General features: G+C 37.5%; 1 protein-coding gene across 2 annotated transcripts in view; it reads right to left on the bottom strand.

The window, feature by feature from the left end:
- GUCY1A1 (guanylate cyclase 1 soluble subunit alpha 1) overlaps positions 1-26,198 on the bottom strand; it is a 28,021-nt gene extending 1,823 nt beyond the window's left edge. Inside the window, exons 1-8 of one of the 2 annotated variants that reach the window (XM_015860978.2) lie at positions 26,037-26,190; positions 8,202-8,611; positions 7,374-7,435; positions 6,020-6,078; positions 4,269-4,978; positions 3,411-3,896; positions 2,726-2,869; positions 681-835 (exon numbers count right to left, since the gene is read on the bottom strand). In XM_015860978.2, the coding sequence (XP_015716464.1) occupies positions 681-835; positions 2,726-2,869; positions 3,411-3,896; positions 4,269-4,978; positions 6,020-6,078; positions 7,374-7,435; positions 8,202-8,450 (1,865 nt within the window). In that variant the 5' untranslated portion in view covers positions 8,451-8,611; positions 26,037-26,190. Of the gene's footprint in view, positions 1-680; positions 836-2,725; positions 2,870-3,410; positions 3,897-4,268; positions 4,979-6,019; positions 6,079-7,373; positions 7,436-8,201; positions 8,612-26,036 lie in introns of both variants that reach the window. The other variant, XM_015860979.2, reaches the window with a different exon arrangement.
- Between the last annotated feature and the right edge of the window lie 827 nt (positions 26,199-27,025).

The raw sequence follows: 27,025 nt of genomic DNA, 5'->3' as shown, positions 1-27,025 counted from the left end.
GGACTGGTGAACAGAGCTGTAGCTGACAAGACTACTGGACAGAGCAAGTCAAACATCCTCCAAATTGAAAGTACACAGCAAAAAAGACATCTGGCCTTCCTCAAAAGACCACCAGAGGAACACTGAGAGATAGCGTAAGAGAACTAAGACTTGGAGCGGGGAAAAAATGTCAGTCATTTTGGGGACTTATTGTAACAACCCAACCTTTTCTTGGAAATCTAATGCATATGTAAGCAGCTTGTTCTTTATGTATGTGCCTTTCTTGCTCTCTGGTGTGGAGGCTTGGAGGGATTACCCATCTGCACCTGGCATGTGCGCAGCACTGATTAAACATACCTGCTTTATAACTACTCTGTGGTTATAGAGTTTGATTTCCACACATCATCCACTTTACAGTGAAAGCCACCAACCTCAAAAAATAAGCTAATTTTATGAGAAGCAAAAAAAGGCAAGAGATGTATAGTTTCAGGGCAAGAAGCAACATTGCCTCAAGTCCTCCATTTATTTCAATCGTAACATCTAAAAAATAAATATCAGCTGTTCCATTTCACTCTGTTGCTGCTGCTGGCTGCATTCTGAGTAAAAATATCCATTGTGCAACCATGAGCGGTCAAGACAATGAATGACTTTTACATTAACTACTTCAAGTGGAAATTTTACTGATATATAAAGCACTGTACCTGTAAGTCGTTGGGCTGACATTTATTCTTCGAGGTACACTGCAAGATTCAAACTTGTTGGCAAGGGTTACATTGTTTCCAAAGAGACAATAACGAGGCATTTTAACTCCAACAACTCCAGCAAAGACAGATCCAGAATGAAGGCCAATACGCATCTTTAAAGAAAAGGGAGAAAATATCACAATTAGGTAAGACAAATAAAATGGTTAAAGTTTTAAAATTCTTCCTTTTTAAAAAAAAAAAATTATGAGCTGCTAATAAGAGTTAGTACAGACTCCTTAATATGTCTGTATTCTGGTCATTACTGTTTGTAGAGTGGAAAGTAGCCCAAGTATACCTTGCATTGCATAGTAAATCACTCTTCATCTGATATGACTGAAATAAAGTTGGTCTTTCTGGCAGTAAATTGATCTAGAATCACCATCAGGAGTTACTACGACACTTGAATGTTTTCCTAGGAGGAACTGTGTGGCACAATGTTAGACTGATGTAAGTTATTAAATTGAAATTGTAATTGCTTTGCTGTTAAAGTCAGAAGACAAGCCCTAGGGAACAGTGAAGAAAATATGTATATGCTGTTCATCAGTAGAAACATTTTGATACATCCTATTCACATTCAGAGTTTGAATTTTCAGTTTTGTTTAGTTGGTGCTGCTTTCTGTGGTCCTTTAAAAAAATCTTCTGTTCATTATAAAATATATAGACTTTAGAGTCTACATATAAGTATGTTTTCATCAGAGCAGCACTCTGACAGAACAATGGCAGAATGTTGAGAAATCCACATATCTACCATGTGTGCTACTCTTCACATATACAGAGAATACCATAACATTAAGAAGTCACAGCTCTAGTTTTGAGTGAAAAAGCAGAAAAACCTGCAAGAAAAGCAAAATCCACCCTCACAGCAAAGATGACGAGAATATATACAATGATATAGAAGTCTGATTTAAAGTAGCAGTTTGCATTCATGGCTTTTTGTTTGACAACTAGTATTTGAAATCACAGTGGACTGTGACCTACTTCTTGCTTTGCTAAACAGTCAGTTCTTTTGTGAGGCATCTCATTAAAAAATGCATACTTTCATTAAAAATAGACTCATTTTTCCTCTAAGAAGCATCTAGAAGTTGTTTATTTTTTCTCCCTACTTTAAAATTACTTTCAGAATGTAATAACATTCATCATTCAAAACTATACAAGTATCAGTTGCGTGGAAATTATTAACATTATAATATGTCCTAAATATATTTCCATATCTTCAGGCATAATTTAATTTCATATTGTGAAATACAAATATAGTGGTATTTATTTCCACCATTTTTAATACTGCTGTTCTCTATGATAAATGTGGAGTCTCTAATCCTTATAAAAAAAAACCCATTTTCTTGGCCTTAGAATACAAATTTTCCCTAAGCCAAAATCTAAGGAGTCTGAAGTTCCTTTTTGAAAGGGGCAAATGACCAAGCAAGTATTAAAAATAAGCAGTGAAAGACATAATTAATCAAGACACCTGTATTAAAAATAACAAGACCACATTTCAGGTGGAAAGTTCAGTACATGCTTATGTCTCCACTGAAAGGAGGTCATAAATGTAACTAGCACTGAATCTAACAGTGGCCTTGCCAGCATTAGCACCATTCTTACAGTGACCAGCACCAGAATCATTTAAAGTCGTGTGGATTACTGCAATTAGAGCATGTCTTTGATGATTCATGTTAATAACTGTTGCCTCAGAACACTTTTATGTTCTCCTAGATTCCTAATTAGAAAATAAGAAAACTGATTGCTAAGGAGACAAAAACAGCAGCATATCAATGTGCACCTATTAATTTAGCAGCATTTGGGTTGATTTTAAGACCTCTGCTTCATCTTTACTTATCCTCAACACTCATATTCATAGAAATAAAATGGTCAGCCTCTCCACCTATACACACTTGATTCCCCAACTTGTCTGAGTTAATGCAAATTTTCCTTGGAACAACTACCCCTAAACCAATCAAAAATTTCCCTTTTTACCGTATAAAATATTATAAAATAAAATATATGACCTTGATAGGCTCCCCATGGGGAGACACCACCTCGTCTGACAGCTCCATCATCTTTAGGGCCATCAATGCTATTTGGACAGCATGAGTTTCACTTTCTTTGTGTAGACCTCCAGCGACACAGTAGGCATCTCCAATAGTCTCAACCTAAAACAGGTATATTTGTTCCTTAATATTACAGTACTTGACATATAAAAGTATAGTCTGTGGCTTCAATCTGCTATCTGCATATTGACTGAGTCCTATTTGTCCTGCTAAATTATTTAAGTCTAAGTTTTAAGAATAAATCCTGTGGTAACCTTTAAAAGACAAAAATGCACAACTAATATGTATTGCTGGGCACAACAATAGAATATTTTTCCTTGCTCTCCTACTGTCAGACACCTGTAGTTACATTAAACACACTGATTTACCCCAGATTCATAGCACTGTAACTGAAATCCACTTTAGAAATGACCTCTTAGATTTTGATGGGTTTCACGCTTGGCTGCATATATTTCTCACTTTGTTTATATACTCTCTTTTTTTTTTTTTTTTTGCTTATGTTTTATGATTGATAGTAATATTTTTTTCTTATAATGAAGTTTTAAGGCAAAATATTCTTTGTACTTCTATTATTCTTTGTCCTATTTTGTCTTTATTTCCTTTCCTGCCCCATGGCCCCATACAAAAGCAAAAAATATTGTACCTTGTAGACATCTAACTCTCCACATTGGTAATCAAAGCGAGTATAAAGCTCATTAAGCATGGTTATAACCTGCATAGGGGAGCACTGGGAACAGATGGCAGTGAATCCAACAATGTCAGAGAAAAGCATTGTGACATTATTAAACTTCTTGGCTTGCACCACTTGTCCCTGCCACAGCTGCTGAGCAACTTCTCCAGGAAAAATAGAAAACAGAAGATCTACTGTCTTCTTCTTTTCCTCTTCAAGTGCTTGATGGGCCTGTTCAAGGGTCGCTTTCAGCTTTCCTAACCTCTTCTTCAGTCCATCCTGAGCTCTGGCTTGCTCTCCAATCAGAACAACATCTCTCAGTGCATTGTGAATAGGAATATCTGAAAGGTATAATCCACGTCCTGTAAAATCTTCTAGCCTATCCACACATGGAGATCCCAAGAACAGGATTGCACTGGATTCAAGAATATAGATCATTTGGCCTTTAAGATCCATTACCTGAAACAGTTAAAGAAACAAGAATTCATGCACACCATGCAAGGCAAGTATTTAGAAAAAAGAAACACATTTTGCTGAAGCACAGGAGAAGTTTCCCTCCATATTTCCAATGACTCTTTTTTAAAATCAAATTAATAGTCAAATTTTATTTGTGTTGTAGTTCAAGAGGACAATTTTCACTGGATGTTGGTTTCAAAATCTAAATTACCTTACATAATAGGCCATCATTATCAATTTGTATTAGAGGTCAAAAGATAAGTGATGTAAAATATGACATTTTGTTTTATGGCTTTTTAACTCCATCTATCTTGCATGTTTCCAGAGAAGAAAACAAATTACTCATTGAAGTAAAGGTTATAAAAAGACTCTTACCATAGATGATTTCAGTTCAGTATTATCCCATCTTCTCACTCGTACTGTAAACTGCATATTTAACATTGTCATTATTCCACTAAATGTGCAGCTTATTTTAGGGGTAAGAATTTCAAAATATTCTTCAAAATTAGGCTTAGCTTGAAATTCTCTTCTGGTCAAAAGTCTTCTTATCCCATTTCCAACTTGTAGAACGGACATATCCTTGTCAAACATAAAATGAAATGGGAAAATCTTACAGAACACAGAGGCAGGTATCACAAGTGAAGACTGAGGTTTACATGGAGATAAAGATGGTTTTGCACTCTTAACTTGTATAGAGTACAGCAAATAGGGCTGATTAACAAACTCAGCGCAGTCATTGTGGAAACAAGAAGGCATGAGCATGACTTCCACCTCAGTTTCATACAAAATGTGAGCTGCTGCTTTAATAATGCCAGATAGAATAAGACTTGTGATTTTCTTGGGAAAGAAATAATACACATTTAAGAAGTCCTGATCTTTCTCCAGGCATAATATGGACACTTCTTCAAGTCTGTCCTTTTTTCCTGCTTCCTGACTGTGGCTACTTTGCTTCAGCAGAGTAGTGAAACTGTTCAAGAAGTCCTTAAGGGTTCCTCCAATAACCCCCAGTATGTGTTCATCCTCTTCATAGCATATTTTGAATAGCTCTTCACCAAGAGATTCTCTTAGAGACTCCACAGGAACACCTGAATGGAACCACATTTAAATCAGAACTATACTCGTCATCCTGAATTTTGGGCTAGCCTCTAATTTTTTCATCCTAAACCTAATTAAATCAGCAATATCCTTCACTGATCCAGCACAGACAACTGAGGGTCTTCTTACTTAGGAGTCCTGCCATGACCAACTAAGGTTGTACTACGTGGTGCCTGAAAAACATGGAGAATGGCTTGTAGTCTGGAATGATCCAGACTCATTACTCTGGGGTAGGAATGTAGACAGAATGAATACAGATTTTGGAGCATGACTTAAACCAGTTGCCTTAGCTTGATATAAAGAAATAAACTAAGAATGAAAAATAATAATAATAAAAAGAAAGAATAAAATCAGATCAGTGCAGATATACATACTATGCTAAATCCAGTAATTCAAATGTCTCTAGGAATATTCCAGGGCTCTGAGACTAGTCAGCACAGAACAGCTCACATCTTCACAGCAAATTCAGTTTAAAAGGATAGCTGCATGCAAACTGATTGCTGGGAACATCCTAGCTCCCCAGCTGTTATGAGGTATCATTTTGAAAAGGGTTATCTGCCACATGGCCAGCTTTACTGTTTAAGGTTACAGAGGACAGTGTTTCACTTCGAGGAAATGTTAATTTACTAGCTTCAATAAGTACTAGCTACTACAGATGTAGCCAGTTCCCATATTCCAAATTAAAGCGGTTGTCATCCCATAGACTAGAATCCTTCAGAGGATGTGAAGGATCAAACCTCGTCTCACCAGTATAACACCATAACATATTACTAAAAGTATGTTACAACTCTCTCTAGATGTTGGATGCTGGGGGTCAGCTCAGACTTGCTAAATGTTTTAACTCAAATTCTGACACTCTGAGCTGTTTGTTGGCCAGAAACAATTTACTCTATGTGATGCTGGCATTACTTCAGCCATCACGAGGAGGAATTTATCAGTAACAAGCCAAATTTATATACGAATATATATATCATTTTAAATAAATATTTGTACACGTAATATATGTGTACTATTAAACAAGCATACATTACCTGCTGCAATAGCGTGATCACTGATTATTTTTTCAAAATCTTCTCTTTCACCAATTTTTCTGCAAAGATCATAAAAATACAAATAAAACTCCTGACAAATGAGGACAAACGGGATAGAAATAGTATGCAATAGAAATTACCCGCTCTGTATTTGCTCTGGAAAGATCAAGTTTTGCAAATCAAATAGGCAGGTTTGCTTCTTTTCTCTTGATCTAAGATCTAAGATCTTAGATTATCCTGTGTGCTCGTGATAAATTTAAGATTTAGTTGGATAACAACTTATGGATTGAGGTCAAATGCTGCAGTCTGTCATTGAGTAGAGCCTCTTACACTGCAACAACCCTATTTTTTGTTTCACTAGTGTTTTGCTATTTGTAGTTGTAAGTGTATTTCATGTTCACAGATAAGATATACAACATATAATAAGTATTATATATATATATATAATACATATACAAACAAATAGATAATTTAAGTATACAGTCAAGCATTTCCTGGAATTACATCCAGTTAAAGAGAGGTAATAAAGTATTTGTTTTTGATAGAAAATACCAATCAACTCTATTTACTTCAAAATTACTTTTCCATTGGTAGAAATCTCAATTTTTGTGTTACAAAACAGCAGCCCTACAAGTTCAGTGAGGTTGATAAATATCGACCTGAATGTCAGACACAAAATGATGAGATGTAGCTTAGATTGACCTTTGTACAAGCTGTGAGCCTTTGATACAGGTTATCTGAATTTCCTTACTTGAAAAAACTTAAATATATATACCTGCAAAAGCAGTACAAATGTTTAGATTTGTTTGATTTTTGCCTTAGTATGCTGTTTGGAATAGTATACTATATATATATTTTTTTGCTTCAAACTAATTCCTCATATTTTAATACATAATAAAGACAAAGAAAGCATTTCAGTCAGCAATTATAATAAACGTCTGACCAGCTATCACGAATGTAAGTATTCACACACTAGAAACCACAATTTTTTTTGTATGATCTTTGGAATTTAAAATTCTTTTCCGAGACTCTTAGAAATACCAGTGCTTTATTTATTATTATAAGGCCATACAATTCTGAATTAAGACAAACATATTCGTCTTTCTATCTATTCTGAGTATTCCCTGAGTTCCGCCAGAACATCTGCTTACTTTAAGCAATGTTTCCCTGCACAAATAGGTAAATTTGCCCATTAAGCAAACTCAGATTGCATGAAATGTCACGCACCAATTTAACAAGGTAACAGAACACAGATTCCAGACGTCCTGATTCCTAGTCAGCACTCCAGTCATTATGAACTCTGCAAAACATTTCTGCTGCATGGTTTAGTTGCAAGCCTATTACACATACATACCTGGTTTCTTTTATCCTGTGCTTTGCTAACGTTCTCTGAAGTGCAAGATACAGTCTTTCAAACTGGGGAAAAAAGAAAGCTACATTGATTAAATATCATTGCTGAAATTTTAATCATAACATTTTAGACAGAGAAGAATTACTGTGCTGTCCTTGGGACCATCTTTTTTTCAAGATGGTATAGCTGTTAGAAAGAGCATGTCATTTCTGTGTTTGGGGTTTAGATCATGTTGATGCCTTCAGCTCCACAGAATCATAGAATCATAGAATGCCTTGGGTTGGATGGGACCCCAAGGATCATCAAGTTCCAACTCCCTTGCCACAGGTAGGGCCACCAACTTCCAGGTCTGGCACTAGCCCAGGTTACCCAGGGCCACATCCAACCTGGACCTGAACACCTCCAGGGACAGAGTGTTTATATTTTAAAGTGAGGTAATTAAGCTCATAAGTAGTCTAAATGATTTAAGGACCAATTTGATCAAAACATTATCCTAATCACAGTATATCATGGATTTCCATGATTCTTTGGAAATGCATACTCTTAAGAGGAACAATCAAAATGAGCAGTGGGAGACTGCAAATACAGGGCAAAATATAGGGAAATACAGTGGAAGGGACAGTTTAAGCGTAGACAAAACTGAGTGTAGGAAAATTGTATAAAAAAGGAATTGGAAAAGATGAAATGAGGATTTAACCTCTGTTTACCTACATAATACTACAAACTTTGAACTCAGAACAGCTTTCAAAAGGCTTACACCTAAAGGCTTGCATAAAATGCATTTTAACGTATATAATGAAACAATGGTATTAATACACAGTATCCATTTACCTCAGGAAATATTAGTTTGCAGATGCTTTCAGTTAATGTGTGCAGGTACACTCTACTTCTGCTTGTTTTCCTTTGTGGAAGGTTTCCTTGAATGTCTTTTTCATGGACTTCTTTGCAGACGGGCAAAGCAGCTCTCGAGCTGTTTTCTGTGCAGTCCTTCTCATGTTCATCAGCAATATGACTTGGAGTCAGTAAGGAGAAAGGACATTCCCCTGTGATCTTCAAGTCTTTCAGTTTTGTACAGAACATGCTGTACAGTCTCTCTATTGAGGGTAAGAGTACTTGGCTTGGTATTTAATAGTATTCTTATGTTTACTAACAGGAGAAGAAGATGCAAGACTATTTGATGAAGCAACCTCTGTGGAAGATTATTGGTAGCTAGAAATCATCTCAGGAACAGATATGTGCCCCTGGAAAACAAGAAAGAAAAAACAAACATACAAACACAAATGTATTATTTTATTTCCTCCTTTAAAATGAAGTGGTAGTTTTTACCATGCATGCATTAGAATAATGGCTTTCCTAAAGCTTTGCTCAACAAAACACTTACTGCTCATGCAGTATTTTAAACATGTAATCCCTACTGACTTGAATGCTTCAGGTAGTTAAAACTGTGTGCATGGTTAAGTGCTTGGCTGAATTGTGGCTCGAGCAATTAAGGCAGAGGAGCTGTTTTATCTCATATATCTTTGCTCATGGTGATGGATGAGGTTCCTGAAAGAGCAAATAGCAAAGTTCTAATGAGAAAATCCTTTTAATTCTTCGTAAGCAGCTATTAAAACTACTTGATGTGGCACAATGAAACTGATTTGTAATGGATGCTTAAATCTCAACTTAATCAATGCCAAAGGTATCTCCCTTTTGGAGCAGAGAACTATTTGACTGAAGTTAGCACTCAGCTGTCTGGAACAGCAGACTATCCAAGACCATGGCATAGTGCCTTCTGTAAAAGCCACAGCTCCTGTCCACAACAGCCAACTGTCTGGGACTGTCAACAGGTGGGAAACAGACAACATAACACGTAGTTGCTTGGAAACACCAAGGGATTTTATGCTTTTAACAGGTGATGTCTTTCAAACAAAGCATTAAAACCAGAGTTGGACATTTCAGTTTAATTTGTAATTAATTCCCTGTTTGTTATATTTATTTCAGTAAGACTTAATTCATTTCCCATTGACCATACCTCACTTAATCAGATCCCCTCATCCTCATGCAATACTCTAGCAAGATAACCCCTGAGAGCTTCCGGCAACTCTTGAAGCAGCTGAAGTGTTACATTTCTCTCCCTAGAGATACAGCTCAATAAGGTTTTCCTTCAGAGGCACTGTAGCTTTAATTGGCCTATGCACTGCACTGGCACTGCACTGCTTGTTCCTCTCTCCGAGACAACCAAAGGGCCACTGGACCAAGACAAAAAATAACTAATTCCCTAATACAGGTTATGAACTGCTACTTTTGAAACAGCTGTAATGAATGACACAGCAGGGGAGTGCTGCAGAGCCAGCACAAGTGATGCAGATAAAAGTAGCAACAAGCAGAAGGCACTCTGGCTGGACCCCCTGCTGAAAAAAATACCTGGCAGAAAAGGCCCTTTTGAAATGTGCTGTAATGCTGATGATGGCAGGCCAGCTTCTAAAGCATATCTACTGAAATTATGGAAGCATTATTTTAAGAAACAATGATAAGAAAAATAGGAAAAAGAACGTTTGCATAAGATTTTATATTTCTGATTTTGATGCTGAAATTTACTTGTTTCTACTACATGTACTTTATTTTTTACTGCTGCATACTCTTGTGTAGCAAACATGCCAGTTAAAAGTTCCAAGCAAGAACCACACTCTCTATATGTACATGAACATATATTGTTTCCCATTATTGTACAAGCATCATTTTATATACATAAACATTTTTCTTCAGGAGCCGTTATAAAACCTCATATTACATTACTAAAAGAGAAAAGCAAAACAAACAAATAAAACGTCACCTTTCCTGTACTTAATTGTACTTCTTATTGAATTAGTGTATTGAAATACTGTTAAGAAAAGTGGTAACATAGATATATAGTTATTTGAAACACTGTCAAATGATAAGAAGAGCAATGGCTATGACAGAACTTTGTTTTTTTTCCCTATTGCTGGTGGAACTATTTTTCTGTTTCTAGAAGCCAGTAATCTGAAATTATCTGGGGAGGGGGAGATCACTGGCATGTTAGGATGGTATATTAATTAGTGTATTATTAGTGTAAATGTCCTGAAGTTCTTATTTTCCCAGGAACAAAGGGAACGGTTCCTTGATAGCGTATATCCCAGCTCAAACCAGTATCAACAGGCACTACAAGTTTAAAGTGGTGACCAAAGCAAGATTCTGCACTTGGCCTCTAAAACACATATTTGAAGAAACAAAGTTGAAGCTTAATGCCATCACATCTTCAGAGGATTTAAACACTGAAAATAAAAAGTATATATACACTGAGTCTTCCATAATTGAAAAGTCAAGTTTCCATTTGGTATCCTAAGCATACCTTGCACTTAATCTAACTAAAATTCAGAAAAGCACATCATTTTCTAGGAAAACCTGCCTCACTCCAACTGTAATTGGGCAGTGTTTTCTTAAATGTCTGTTAGGCATAGGACAGTGAATCGTTTCTGTTGTGTTTAAAGAAGAAATTCCAGCAGTGTGATGGACTTTAAAAAGTTATAAGAAAGATGAGATATGGTACATGTCACAGATTGAATCAAACATTTGCAAGCGTGTTTCAAGAATTATAAACTCCAGCCCTCACATTTTTCATAATGTTTAAAAACATTTTCTGACCATGAGAAAAAAAAAAATATGGCACTTGAAAAAAGATGGAAAAAGTTTCTGGTTTTGATCCCTTTCCAAACATGCTCTGTGAGAGCTTATCCCACGGGAGCAGTGGTGTTTTATATGAATTCTTCATCTCTGCTGTATTAATTGCTGTCATATTTACCTTTGGAAGCAAACTGAAAAAATGAAATTAAATAATCTGTGGCGAGAACAAACTACAAGCAACACATTTATTTAGTGTCTGGCTGAATAAAACATGGCACTGTGCCACTCAGAAAAACTAAGATGACTTTACACAGTATAGTCATAGCAGTAGAATAATTTAAAAGTGTTCAAAACGCTTTGTGCAAACATTTCATTGTGTATTTACATCTGTACTTGTCTTACAGCCAGAAGGTCTTCCTGTATGATTATTTGTACTAGCTGCTTCTGAATATTTTCCTCTGCTAAAACAGTTCCTTGACGATTGCATGAAATACAGCACAATGAATAAATCACACTGTAAAATCGCCTTATATTAATGTAGTCATTTATAAGAATTAAGCAATAACACTTGCTAACAGTAGCTAAAGTTGTTATTTAATCTTAAAGACATTGGAGGAAAAATTAGAACCAATGTTAAATACCTTTTTCTTTACCTAAGCTATGTCACTAGATCAGAGTAGCATATGTTATGCTATAGTGTTACTTCTTATTTTTAGTTAGACATGTCAGTTAGGTGAACTTGCACACATTGAGCAATGATTTTAAAAATATATATTGACTGATGCAAAAAATACCCCTCAAAATATATTACTGCCTGGATCTATCTTTCTACAGCTCAAGAGCAATTGCAGTGCTTGAAGGAGCTTAGTGTGGTCTGGAAGTCATTGCCTGAACGGAAATAGTTGTTAACATCTGTCTTGTCTTTATGTAAAATGGAGACTTGCAATTCCCACCAAGCTTTAATCCTTGTGGGATTCAGAAATCACTGCCTTTTACCCCTTGCTAGTAGGCCTATGCACAGAGCAAGGCAGGATCTTTACAAAGTCTGGCTCTTTACATACAGGAAAACCACATGTAAATGCTAGTAAGACAGATTAGAACCAATCACCCCATCAGGAACAGCTCAATGTGCATTTAGCTCTTTTCAGCAAAGAATCTCAAGGAATAAATAAATTTTGTCTTAAAAATCTGAAATGCAATAGCAACACTTGACTTTTTCTACTTAAAGAGCCATGTGTGGTAGCAGAGTCAAAGCTTTAACTTGACCATTTCCTAAGATTTTAAGGAGTCTTCTAAAATGCTCAGAGAAAATTGATCAATTCTGCATCAAAATATAAGTTAATCTTTTAAGAAGTCAAAATAAGTTTTGTTGTTCTTTTTTCAGTCTCACTAAATCCTGCACAAGTAAACAAGCCAACTTACTTGGGCTGCTTCATTGAACGCATTTGGAGAGCATATACCTTCAAAAAGTTAATTTGTCTGGATATGGTTGCTTTGGGAAACACAAGGTATACGTAACTGGAGGAGACGGGCAAATCTGTTTCCAAATATCTGAGTGGCAGAAAGTCATTAAAAAAAAATAAATAAATGCCAGTTACTGACAGTTGTTGGCTTAAATGGAGGGCATCTTGGAAGACACATGTCCTTGTAAACACCAAGTTGTTTCTCTGCAACTCTGCATTCAGAGACTAAACATTCACTGAAATTTGAGGATGCCTCATTAATTCCTTTCTATTAAGTTAGTTCTGTCATTAACAGAGTAAATACATTTGCTGACCTACCTGAGGACAGCTGTGTCATTGGCCAAGAATATCATGCAATGTACACATTACATGTAGTATATTGTAGGGATAGGATTTTTAAATCTGCAGCAACAAGACAAGCTTCATTAAAACATTAATAAGACCAATTGGCAAAATGAACACAAGTGTAAAAAGAAAACTGCAAAACCAAGGACTTGAGTGTTAGGTGACCACTGAATCCTAAATCATTACTACACCTGTGTAGATACAATAGTACTAACACTACAGAGTAATATCCAGTTTTTTCCAGCAAGATTCTAGGCTCTTTCACTGCGCAGTTGCTACTTGAGCAAAGGCCATAACTGAAGACAAGACTCTTATCCTTCATATAGATCAGGGGAGATCTGATGATTTTTAACAGTGGACTTCACAGTAAGTCAGTGGTACCCCAGAAATGACTAGATCCAGCAATCTCAGATTCTACTCTGTCTCCAGAAAGGAATATGCTTTGTCAGGCATTAACTCCTGCTTTTTCCCTGATAAATGTCCATCCCCCTTTCTGACAAGTTCTCCCTACTTCTAATCTGTCTGTACATCAGAGCCCTTTAGGGAAGTGTTATTTTTCACTTCAAAGCACAAAATGCCATTTTGTGCTGTGCAAGCCTAATTCTGGCGTCCTGACTTTCAGATTTAGCTCTGTTTGTGGCTACTTCTAAAAGAAGTACACTCACAACAGTTCTGTTAATCGCAGCACACCTTTGATAGGAAGGAAATGTCACTGCCCATACTTAACTGTCTAGCGAAATTGCAGTGACTACTAAACTATGTTCAAGGTAGTAATGCAGTTATGATACAATACTACAAGCCACAGTAATCAATTGTTAATTTAACAGACCAAATATTTTACTAAACCCAAATTCAGTGTGGTGACTCATCCTTGTGCCCTGTATAACACCTCTGTACATTTTTTTTCCTTCATGAACTGCTTTAAGAAACAGAGAAATGCAATCAGTTATTTCCCAAGTGATATACATCTCATGAACCGTGATCTGCTGCAAAAATGACAACTTCAAAGCTAGGAGATGCAGAAAATAAGAACACTGAATTATTCCTTTGTTCTCATGGCAATCAGCAGGAAATAACTTTCAGGGAATACATAAGTAAACTTCAAAACTTCTAATGTATGTCATTTTAAGGTCATCCTGAGACATACGTTTCTTCTGCTTTAACGTTTTTATAACAATTTCTGAGCCCTGGCATAGAAACCAATAGGCTTGGAGACAGGCTAAATCCCTAATTTTAAAATATCACTGAATTTCTGATACTGATGAACCTTTTTCCTTCCAGTGGTCTACAGCAAATCCCTGGATCCAAATATAACCATAAGAGAGGCCTAGAGTGGTTTCAATTAAACACACATAGGAAATCCTAATTACTGCACCCATGTTTTGTCATGTAACTAAAGGAAGAACTGATTCCTAAATGTAACTAATAAGACACATCTTTGTCATTTTAAGTATCGCATGCACTTTCACAGGGTAAATATTTTTCCTATGTTAGGACTAAGTAACAGGGAGGCATGCTGAGAAGATAGCGTGGGAAATTTTTTCTCTTCCTGTTAGTCAAAGGCTATCCATGAAAACATTCCATAGCAAGCCCAGCAGGCAGCCCCAGAGCACCTGATTCTTTGCTCTTCCATCGTGCTCTTAGGCAGAAATAGCAGTTTTTGACTGTGATGCATCCTCTCAACTCCACTACAGGTCCAAAACATGGGTATTACCATCAGCTAAGTACTTATAATGGAGGTGGTGCTCACAAAAACTCCAGCTACTTTAACTGTGGGAGTTCTTAAGGTTGACTGCTCATGTGCCCTAGTTCTGAGGAAGACCTAGAGATATTTCATGAAAGTACAATCTGTTGTTTACAACCACAACTCGTTATTTAAATGTTTTCAGAACTCCTGATAATGAAGTGACGTAATTGGTGACACCTTAAGTGATCCAGGTACACAGTGGGGGAAGCGACTGAAACAGTGAGGACAAACATTAGCAAAACCTATCCCAAATGTCCAGAAATAATTCTCACACTTCTAAAGGAATACATTTTAAATATAGCATTTCCCTTTAGTCTGCATTTGCAGTTCACAAAAGTACAGATTTTAGTGAGCACTAAGAAGAAAGTATATAAATAAATCGATGTCTTCAGCACTCTTTCTGCCATATCAAGAATAAAAGCTTGACTTGCAGAAATACGATGTTCTTAGCCGTGTGAAGGAGTTAAACACAAAGATCAAAGTCTTGCCTGTAGTCAGTGGAATGTAAATTAGAATTCAAAAAAGGCAAAGGCAAAGCATTGTGATTCTAGAACACGAAGTAGTTGTCAACTGTTGTGGTTAATGATTCTTTCCAAATACCTACTTACAGCTGTATCTCTCAAACATACCTCTGCATACTTTTTTCCTTTGAGTAGACTATAACTCTGTGTGTCTGAGAAATTTGATTTTTGTTTAACTCATAGATTGGAAACGCTTTCTAGAGACAAAGAAAGTAAAAAGCTATTGTAACCTGCTGTAATAAAAAATAAATGAATAGCTTTCTATCTCTGAGTATGTTTCACTGCAATCTTTAGCTTGTATTTATGATTTAACCAGGACTGCTGCATCTTCTATAACAAATGAAACAATAAACTTATTAAAACTGCCAAATTGCTAATGCATAAAGTTATTTCTCCTTTAAGAATTACAGTATTAACTGTAAAGCATCCAGAGATGACCAAATAATTCTTCCACATCTTCAGACACTTATCTTGATGAGTCTTTTATCTACATGTATTCATCTGCTTAAAGTTTAATCTGAGTGACTGTATACAAAACTGGCCCACAGGTTTTCCTAAACACCATTACTGTATTCCAAAGATACTGGAGTGTCATGGAGGAACATAAAACATTGAGTACAGTGTCTTATAATAGCACATGTGTTAAAATACTCACTTTGTGTTCAGAGCTTTAAAATATAATGAAAAGCAAGATTTAGAAATGATGGAGTACTAAAAGCTTCCTTGAACACTATAGAACTTACAAAATTGCTTGAAAATTAGGTCTGCAGAAAGCAAAGTGTTTCACTAGTAGCTTTCAAGTGCAGAGATTTTGAATGTAATGTTTGTCACCTCTGACTTGTGTATACAATGTCTACAACATCATTTTCACACTGAAAATCACAGACAACTGCCTTTCATATTTATTCATATTTAAGAACTCATGCCAACTCACACTAAAGTTAATGGTTAATTCTGGATATAGTCGGAACAGGATTAGTCTCTATCAGTTCTGCCACTGTTGTCATAAAATCACTGGCTTGGCTGTTTTCTTATTTTTGAACAAAATATGCCCTTGGCCTTTGTTGTTCCAGGTTTTTTGCATGTTGGTGTGTAGATGTGATAGCAAACATACAACTGGTCTCATCTGAGATCAAACATGATGCATGATAAGCTAAAAGCCAGAATTTCTAATTAGTGAAGATAGTTTGTCCTGCAGCAGCCTTCTAATTTTTCAGATAGGAAAAAAAATAGATCTATGAAACAGGTATATTCAATTAGAATAGGCAGTAGAAGAGATGTTTTCACAGCCATCATGCAGCTACTGATATTGCTTTACCTACAGCATGAGGTAAAGAAAACAGCTCTGAGGAAAAGATCAGCCGCTTTCCTAATTGTTCTCTGCCATTATATCTGCAGGGCTGGAACAGAAGGCATCTTTCTTTTCAGTTTAATAGTTACAGACGTTTTCTGCTACAAAACACAATTTAAAACAAAACAAAAAATAAACCCCAACAAGTTCAGGTACAGATTCAGGTGGGAGCTGATTTCATCAGAGGACTTGGATTTTCATGAGACAAGGATCATATAATTAATACTTACCAAACAATATGCTTGTGATCCAAATGCTTTTTTACTAATAGAGAGCCTGAATGCTGCAGAGAGTGAAGCAAAGTTTTCCTAAGTTATTCACTGTAGAGAATATACAACTGTCCACAGTTCTTGATCTCACAACAATGAAATAGAAAAATTCCCAAAGGATCGTACAGTTCTTTTACTCTGATACTTGCTTTTTATCCAGGTAGGAAACTGTATCAGCATTTAGTCTGTAGTTCAAGGTCTGTGGCAGTTTATGCTTCAGTGCTGGAAGCCTTGGTGTTTCAGTCCTCAGGCAAAATGAACAAGCAACAGCTTGAGTGTCTTGCTTTAGAGGCTAGTGCTCCAAATCGGAGTGTCAGCAAAAGACGTAACAGCACACAGGTATGTGGAAATGACAGCTCTGCAACAGATGGGAAGTCCTTCATCCTTGAAGGCTGAAGTCTGAGCCTTAAAGTGGTAGGAAAGGGCTTCAGAGGATCTGGGCTGCATTGCTTTTGCAGATGCAATGGGTTCATCTCAGATTTATTTCATTATGAAGCAAAACTAAGATCAAATGTAACTGTTAAACATCTCTGTTGCAGCAGGTTGACTTGTGCAATGATAGATAAACTACCCAGACATCATAAAACTCACATGGAGTGTGGGAGCTGTCCCACATTCAAGGCCCTTTAAAATACTACTTCCCACTCAAATGATTTACAGCACCCACTGTATTTACTATTCTCTTAATCTTTAAAATGGCATACGAACTATGAACACCTGTTCTGCTGGGTGGGTGTTTTTTTTTTCCCCCACTATGTTAAGGAACCACATCATTTTCATAAATCTTATCAAGATGGAGACTGGAATAAAAAGTGCATCTCTATTTATAACTTTGCCTAAATGGTTCCGCAAGCTGTCACAGACTCTCCTTGGCTTTTATTGAAGCTCAGCTTTGAGGCAGAAACACTTTTAAAATAAATAATTATGAGGGTTAAGCAGGGGCCACACATTAGAGTATCTCTAATTTGCAATGCTACATACTTGTGCTTTGAATAAGAGCTCTAAGCCAGCACCAAAAATGGCTCTCTTATTTCAGACGTGTAAAGGCATGGAGACTGGACAGTAAACCAAGATAAAACCCTAAAAATAAGCCAAAAGCAAGGTCCTGTCCTGGAGAGTTCATACGTACTCAGAGAACTACCTCAAACAGATAATGAGTTATTATTATCATGAAAAGAGATGCTCCTCTGACTGGAAAGTTATATTTATCATTAACTGGGTTCTTTATCAAAGAAATCCCATGACAAGGAATAGGTTCCATCTCTATGTGTAAATGCACAGAAAGATGATGCTTTATAAGCAGTTCTCTCTTTTTTCTAGGGATATATGAAATTTCACAAGGAAAAGGCTAAGAGAGCTTCTTTATACTCAGGGCAAAGGGAAAGAGTGATAGGCAAGAGTTCCCTGAGGATAAAACGAGATGTAAGTTTAAGGATAAAGAAAGGTATTACACCCTCTATGAAGAACTTTGTGCCAAGGCAAAAAAAAATGTCTCTTGGTATTTTGGAGCACCTGGAAATATCATGAATCTTGTAGAGTTTGTACTCTCAGGATGTTAAACACGGAGAAAAAAGAAAATATACTGCATTGTTTTATACAGTCTTCCTTTGCACGAAGTCACAAACCTTGGATATTTTTGTTTACAGCTTAGGTGATGCTGGAAATTCAAAACATGCTTTAAATATTTGCACCTGGCAGTTTCTAATGTGACAAAGGCACCAACTGTTCTAGCATTCTGTGGTAATAAAGGAATGAAGTTCCCACAGTATCTTCAAGTATCTGTGCAGCATATTTACATTGTAAACCTTTGTTCTGATCTTTCAACTCTGTTTATAACTAGCATCTAAATTCCATGTTGTCTATTATATATCAAACTAACAAAAGAACAGTGAAAAGTAATGTAGCTTCTTTGTTGAAAGCAGAATTGCCTAATTTAAATTTAGACTTAATGTTCTGAATTAATTTATTAATATTTGACTAATGATCACGAGAGTTTTCCACAGTTGTAGATCACAGGGAAAGAAACCAATGAGAATAGGTTATTAAAATAGTAGCATAAAAAATTATTTCTTGCATATTTATTCCAATGTTAAATAGACTAGCCATCTACAATACAGTATGATGCAGCAAAAATAATAAAAACTGCATTTTTTTTTCTTAATGCACCAAGCCTGTAAGATGTTTTCTACTCTCAGTTTCTTATCTCATTTTTTCCCTATTACAATATGTTGCTAACTAAAATGTATCCACAGCACGGGCAATGATGGATGTTCTTTTCTAGCTTTTACTACATATAAATCATAATCCTGTATTCATCCAGTAATCCTTGCTCTTTGCTGCTTCAAATCCTATTTCAAAAGATACTATTACCATTTAGTTCCCTTCTATCATTTAAATATCTTTTTTGCTTAGAAATTACAATGGCCTAGAAGTGGAAGTTATTTCCAAAGAGAAACAGGAAGGTATGAAACCACATTTCCTACGCTACACCAGTTAACAGTAAAAAACAAATTTTACTTCCTAGTGCCAGTCTCTACTCTTCTGAGGGAATAACAGGTATCTTGTCATGATGTCTCCCATTCTCTCAAGCCTGGTAAACTTCTGCATTTCAAATTCTGACTAAGTGTGACTCTATTAGTTCTAAAATTTGCCATTCATGTGGCCAGTGACTTTTTCCACATTACTTGACTATCATGCTCCATCTCTCATGATCTGGAGTACGTGACATGCAGACTAAGTGCAGAGCTCATCTAAGCTGATGCTAATTTTCAGAACAGTTGGAGATTTCAGTGTCAAGCAGTAGATGTAGCCTCTGTCTCACACACCTATTAAAATGTTTTGCAAGCCATGCATAACTCACAACTGAAAGATGCATCTCCTACACGGTATTTCATTTCCACCACACAATCCAATGTTTTTGTCTGAGAAAGGAACTACTGAATGACATTTCAGCAATCAAGAAGGCCACCGTTCAATTAGTGGGACTGATACTTGGTCAACACATGAAAATTCCTATGGAGTCTTTGCTACAACTGAAATATTGTTATCCAACTTTCTGTCTGGTGGGTTTATCCTTGGACAGAATGCTTAGCTGAGAAATTGTGCCAATGCAATCTTGCATTCTGATGGAGTTACTGCTTTTTCTCTACCACCGTTGCTAGGTGAATTATTTGTTTAACTTTCCAAAAGGCCCAAATTAAGATCAGGGACATACACAAATATATAGTAAAAGATTATTATTTGGCTTGAAGAGCTTGTCCTCTGAATATCAAAGACAGACAAATGGGATACAAAGTTTTACTACAACTCTTTTAAAAGTGAGGCAATGAGATACACCAGTAATCACAAAACTGCATTTGAACTAAGGAGTGAATCTGTCTCTCCTCAACCGACTTGCACAAGTTTTCCTCAGTAGAAGTTCATTAAATCTAAAATTAATTGTGATCATTCCTGTCATGATTTTTTGGCAAGCCCCAAAACTACCCTTCCCTTCATGCCATTCTTCCCCATAAGTAAGTTTTAAAATCCCACTTTTCAACATGCTTTGTGAATTCTGTGGACTAATAGCTATTTTCACCAAAACTGGAACAGTTTTTTGATTAACTGAGCATTTTTCTTAGCAAGAGGCCAATGGCATTGCACTCACAACTTGTCTGTTCAAATGGAAAACTATGAAGGCAAGTTAGGCAAAAAGAAAAAACAAAAACGTTAAAGTAAAAGTTAGATTGATGCATGCTTTCTCTAAAGACATGGAAATTTTGCCATTTTTAGCAGTTCTATTTAAATCAACAACTGCAATGAGTATTTTAGGCTCCAGAGCGCCTGCAGCCAAGACTACAGAGCCACACAGCTTTTAGCAGATACCCCTCCCTACTAGGCAGGACTGGGTACATCATCCTCTGTTTTCAAAATGCATAATAATTGTGAGGAAATGCAAAACCTCAATTTTTCCAAGTAACAAACTGGAAATCTTGCTGAGGTGTCCTGCCAGTGCCTTTTGCAATGCTCTCTCATGTGTGAAGGGTTTCTGCATTTGCCGAAGAGAGAAATCCACTCTCCTTGAACAGCTTTTGTCACTTTCTGTCTGTATCAAGAACCAAGTGAAACGCAAGGTTAAAGTGAAATTAAACATTTTTACTTCGTACAGCATTAGAAAGGCAGTTTCCTCCACACAATGTATTCCTGTTTAATATACCATAAAGAAAATCCCAGCACACCTGTTCCTGGGATCTCAAAACCCGTACTATTGCTGATTAAAAGTGGAGAGTTCAGCATCATCTGAATTATGTGGCACCACAATAACTGTTTTTTACTGCACCCTCTGGGATCCATGACATTCTAGAATTAAACTGCACTAAAACCATCAGCAGGATCCCCACAAAATATCATTTCGCCAAGAGACTGATATATTTTCATTCTGAGTGTCTTACAATGGGACTAAAGAAGAGGCTTGCTTCATAAGCATATGTTTGTTTCAATTTCCACTTGTGGGGGGAAAAAAAAAGATTTTAACACAGTGCCTTACAGTAAGAATTTTTTACTCACACTGAAACAGTTGGATGACTTGCATGGAATATTCCCTGTAACTCTATAATACAAATAGCTGTCTAAGTGCAAGATTCCACAATGCTTGATAAAATCTTTGGAACTGCCTCCAGCCTCTTCCATGATAATGCACACACCCTGCTTTCTATATTACATCCCACACAATTAAAGCTCTATTCCTGAGCCGCTGCATGGCTGACCTATTTTCTATATGGACTTAGCTGAAACAATCAATGGGCATAGTCATGCATAAAGTGCAAGTCACAGGCAAACAGTCCCAAGAGACAGCTTCAGGCTGCCTTGTGCCCCACAGCCACATGCTGTGGTGCAGTCCTTCAGGTATTTTTCCCCTTGTCCAAAGGCGGAGAAAAAATATCTGGCACTCAAGCAGAGAGAGCACAGTGAGAGGTACAGTCACAGGGGGGATGGTGAAAGAACAGCCCTCTCAGACATAGCATGTAAGGCTACTGCTTGCTTATCAGCTCGGTTCAGCCTGTTGCCTGTGGGAAAACAGACTACTGGTGCTGATTTGCATTTGTCTGAATGCTTTTACTAGCAGGGTACCATTCTCTTGGAACAGCTACTTTTGGAATGAATATGCAAGAAGAGAATCAATCTATGAGTTAGAGCAATGAAATCAAGAACTATGTCTGTAAATCAAGAATCATGAAATCAAGAATAATGATAATGCTGCCAGGTTCAAGAAGCAGGGAGAGTTCCTAAAAGTAGCCTTGAGACTATGAAGTATGAAGGGGAGATTTCAATAAAATGAGAGTGCTAAACTACCTTGCACTTAAACCTGAAAGCTGTAATCTTAGCAGAGGCATTGACTCAATTTAACCAAACTATCATATCATAAGAAATATGAATTAAAAATAAGTGTGAGCATCCCAAAAAATCTACACTGTCATAAAGTGAAGTTATCCCAAAGACTGAAAGCAGGTGGAAGCATTACACCTCAAATTTATTTGGGGTCTGCAGCAGTGAAGAGGACACAGCAAGACTTCTTTATAGGAAAGTAAAATTAATTCCTAGAGAACATCTTTGTTCTGATTTAGGTAATGAAGCAGCAGAACATCAGACAGCAATGGAATCTGCCCTCCACAACAAATGAATAAGTAAAGACAACTAAATAAGGAAATAAAATAAGAGTAGAAGTCAGATTGCTCTGAACTCCACGTGTACAAAAATGTATAATGATACTCTATGAACTATAGGGCATAAATGAACTAAATTGCCTAAGAAACACTATTACTGACTGAGCAGTGGCATCACCTGAGTAGGACAACCTAAGAATTGGAAGAACAGGATGCTACTGAATTAATAGCAATTTATATTTTGTTTCAAGTTAAAAGACTCTTTAAAGATAACAGCATGGTCTTTGCAATTGATTCATAGATCAATAAGCAGAAACGTAATATAAAACCTGCTGTCTCTAGCAAATTTTCCCATCTTCATTAGAGAAAAACAAAACCAACCACATTAAAAAAAACGACCAACCAAACAAAAAAGAAACAGTTGTTTAAACCCCAGCCTTATCCCATTTATGCATGTGCATAAATCCGAGTGACATTTTAAAATGGAGCACATATTAATACTCTGTACCAAAAAGTGTTTTATTCTTGTACAAAGACTTATACCTGAACACTGATAAGATAAACTTGATTCTCTATCAACTGGTACAACTAGTTGTGGAAGTCTCACTGAATACATAGTACAAATACAGCTCAGACACTGAAAACCCAATGAAAATAACACCCAAAGTAATGTCAAAGGTGAGATTTGACTCAATTTAGACTTCAAGTGCAAAAAACCATAATTGAAATGCTAGGCATCTAAATGTAATAAATACACTAAGACATTAATAAAGGAAATGCACAGAGTGCACAAGGAACTCCAGCAAGGAAACTCTGATGCAGACTCCAAATAGCTCAATTTCCAGTTACTAATAAAATAGACAAGGTGAAACAATGATGTCTAGATATCATTATTAAAAAAAAACAGATAAGTAAAATAAAAATAAAGTCCATAAAGTCTATTCTGTAGTTTCTTATAACTATTTTAAAATCTTTTTAAAAACTATACAGAAGTTTTCTTCACTAAACAAGTTTATACGAAAAATACAAACCTGGTTGTCTAGAGAATAGACAGAAAATAGTGGCCAAGTACCCTGTAAGACATATTTCCTTGCTTATAACTTAGAATATTGCAACTGGTTATTGCAGTGCTCAATATTCTTTTTTATTTTTCTATTTTATTTTTAATATAGTTTACAACATATTTTGGTGAAACAGATTATTTCAATTAAAAGGAAAAATAGCTTTGTTTCTACAGAATCTACCTTGAGTTCTTGCACTGCTTCCTTTGCTTCTTGATGTCAGTTTAGAATTTCAGACACAGCATTCATCTTCATAGTTGCTGTGACATAACCTTTTATTGTATGATACATCCAGGTTTTGATTGCTACTGATGTTCTGAGCATTATTTTTTATAGACTCTTATTTATGTTTTGATTTCAATAGGGGGTCTGCTCTGAAACAGAGTGTCATAGACATATTTTTAAACAAACATTCACCAGAATATGACAAATACACATGACTTTAGTACTTGCTTCTATGGACACAACATGAATACCAGCCTTAACTTCTCATTTTTCTTTTCATTTCATAGTTCTTTATCTACTGGACACTCAGACAGGAAACTGAACCAATGGGATAAGTGATGGTGAACAGTTTTGTTGATTATGGCAAAAAATAAAAATAAAATAAAATAAAATAAAATAAAATAAAATAAAATAAAATAAAATAAAATAAAATAAAAGGGATTAAAAATAACACTATACAACTAAATTCAGTTTCCCCTGCAGTGTTTGCCTCATAATCTTGCACTGCCATGAGTCATAAGAGCTGTGGGCTACATAATTCCACAAAACAAACAAAAACAAGAGATCTCAAGATATGGTTTCCCTCCTCTTTTCTTACTTTCCCTGGATAATTTGAATCAGCATGATATCAGCAATTGCTTTTCTCTTCTGAGATTGTACAATGTGAAATCTTTTATATCACCATTATAGTATTTCTCATGTTCCCTTAAAATCATCTAGTTCATTTAAGGTTCTTGCTACTGGCAAAGCAAAAGAGTACTCATCAGAGCTATGAGTGTACATTCAGATGTAGTGAGAGAGCAACACAATCCAAGCAAGAAACTTCAGTGAGGAGAACATCCCATGCATGCATTTGTAACATTTTTTCACTTGTTCTCTGGATGTTTCAAATGCCTAATTTTTCTGATTAACTATGAAAAACAGCCTGGAATCTCTTTCTAGTATGGGCTGTCACCATCTTTTGCTCCTTGTGCAAGAAAGGAGTGGACCCATTTATGCGATTTGAAGTATACATTACCTTGCTCCTACTTTCTGCAATACATTACCTTGATCCTACTTTCTGCAATTTGGAAACAAGTTATCTTACCCTTAACTACATGAAAAGGGACTGGCTTCCTTGGGAATTCTGCCTTAGGAAAATCTAAAAGATTATGCCATTTCCTAATAAGTAATACACTGTCTTCTACTAACAGCAAGATAATTGAACACTTGCACTTGTTCTGTTGCGACCTACACTAATGAATAATTGCTCCATTACAACTGTTGATTGAGACTTCACAATTGAAATTCCAAGTGAGCAAAAATGTCTTTTTCCCTTCTGATATTTCAACAATCAAAAGTTTCACCACATCTCTTTAGACCAACTTGGACATAGCACATTGTAATCCATACTCCAATGGAAGCGAATGAGCTCAGAACAGCATTCCAAACCAGTTCATTTCACACCAATACAGCAATATCAATATCACATCTTCGCATAGGACATTTTTCCCCTGTCTGCTCATCTTTTGTGCATAATTAAGCCAGCTCACTATGTACACAGCAGAAGCAACTAGCTCCGAGAAATAAACCCATTGTAGGAGTAGCATTGGATGAAGCACAAGAAAGGACAAATGATAGATGAAGGTATTCCTCTACATTTGAGAGAAAAACGTCTCAAGCATCGCAAATGTTAACAGATGATTTTATAAAGGGACTACTGGCCCTGGGCTAGTCATGTTCACTGAGCCTGAAGCACAGAAACAGCCAGCTCTAGCCACTCCCAATTGCAATTACAAGCCTCGACAAAGTAGGAAAAATAGTTAAGCTACGGAAATCGACTGCAAAAAGTGAACTGCCAATCCTGAGGAATACAATACAATAGGAAATACAATGAATAAATTAGGAATACGACAAAAAGAAAGCGCTCAATACACGCAAAAGCGAAGTTATTGTTAGGGTTTAACTACGTGATTCAATGTCAGGCTTGTGTCAAATTCATGAAGTGCAACAATGTGAATCGCGCTGCAAACGAGATAAGAGAGCTCGCCTAATTGTGAAGCAGTACAGCCAGTCCGAATGGCTGCAATTAGCTCGGCGGGCACTGTCAGCAAGCGAATTCTTAGAAACCCACACAATGCACAAAGGCCCCCGGTGGCTCGAGCCCCGCACAGCCCCTCCGATCGCTCCCAGGGACGAACCGCACCGTACTGCGCTCCGGCTCACGTTTGGCCGAGGGGCTTTGGCCGAGGGGCTTTGGCTAAGGGGCTCCTGCCGGGGGGGCTCCCCGCGCCCCCCGCTACCGGGGATCGGCTCCCGCCGCCGCCCTTCCGAGCCCCCCGGCCCAGCCGTTCCCGTCCCAGCGCTGTCCAGGGTCCCCGCCGCGCCCCGCCGCGCCCCGCACCGCGCCCCGGCCCCTCCGAACCGCCGCTAACTCACCATGGCGCTCGGGCTGCTTACGGACGCGCGGCCCCGCGGAGGTCTCTGGGCACGGCTCCGCTGCGCTCCCCGGCGCCGCCAACATGTATTTGGGGAGCGGGCGCAGCGCGGAGTGAGGCCGGTCCGGGCTGGGGGGTGGAGGCCCTGCGGGAGGGGCCTCCCCGCGGGCCCAATCAGGGCGGTCCGGGCGGCCCCGAGCCGCGTCGGGGGCGGTGGCGGTCCGAGGGGACGCGTGCGGTCCCCAGCGCTGAGAACGTCTCCCCTTCGCGGCGGCGCGAGGGCCTGGGCGAGGGGAGAGATGTCCGGCTGCGCGGAGCTTCTGGCCGCGGGTTGTATCGCAGTAGGAGGTGGAGGGAAGCTGCGGCTATTGGATATCTTTCCCACGCGAGTGCCTTTCTGAACGCTCTCCGGTGTGACAGTCGGGTGCTGTCGTCTTTGTTTTGTTCGTGGTTTGCTGGCAGAGGTTAGAATTACTTGTTGCTGGTGATAGTCCATATTTTTATGTATACAATGTGCACATTTTCACTATAGCTTTGATGTGTGAGCATTGTAACCAACAGTTAAGCGGTGAGGATAGGACACAGTACCTCTCCCAATAAAACTAAGCATTTCAGAACAGTGGCATGCCAAGTCAAGCTTGATTTAGAACGGAAATTCATCACATACTTCTTACAAAGCTACCCAGGTCTGAAACCATATTCTTAACTCTTGTCAGCAATAAAGCACAGCTTTGCAAGTTTGAAATCACCAATGGAGCCCAAGAAGCCCTGGTTGGAAATGTTAATCATGTTGGGCTGGGACAGTTATCACTGACCAGCCTTCCGGGAGGATTATTGCTCTACAGAGTCACATGGGAGAAAATGGAAGATTTCACCAAGAAAAGCAGCCATGGTGCACTGAAAGATGGGTTTTGAGGAGCTGCATACCCACAGAAAACCAAAGGGAATCATCTCTTGTGCCTTAACGAGCTCATGTTGAAGACACAGCTG

This window comes from Coturnix japonica, chromosome 4 (assembly GCF_001577835.2).
Source record: "Coturnix japonica isolate 7356 chromosome 4, Coturnix japonica 2.1, whole genome shotgun sequence".
In the NCBI taxonomy this organism is placed as follows: domain Eukaryota; kingdom Metazoa; phylum Chordata; class Aves; order Galliformes; family Phasianidae; genus Coturnix; species Coturnix japonica.
This window is presented reverse-complemented; position numbering and strand designations above follow the sequence as displayed.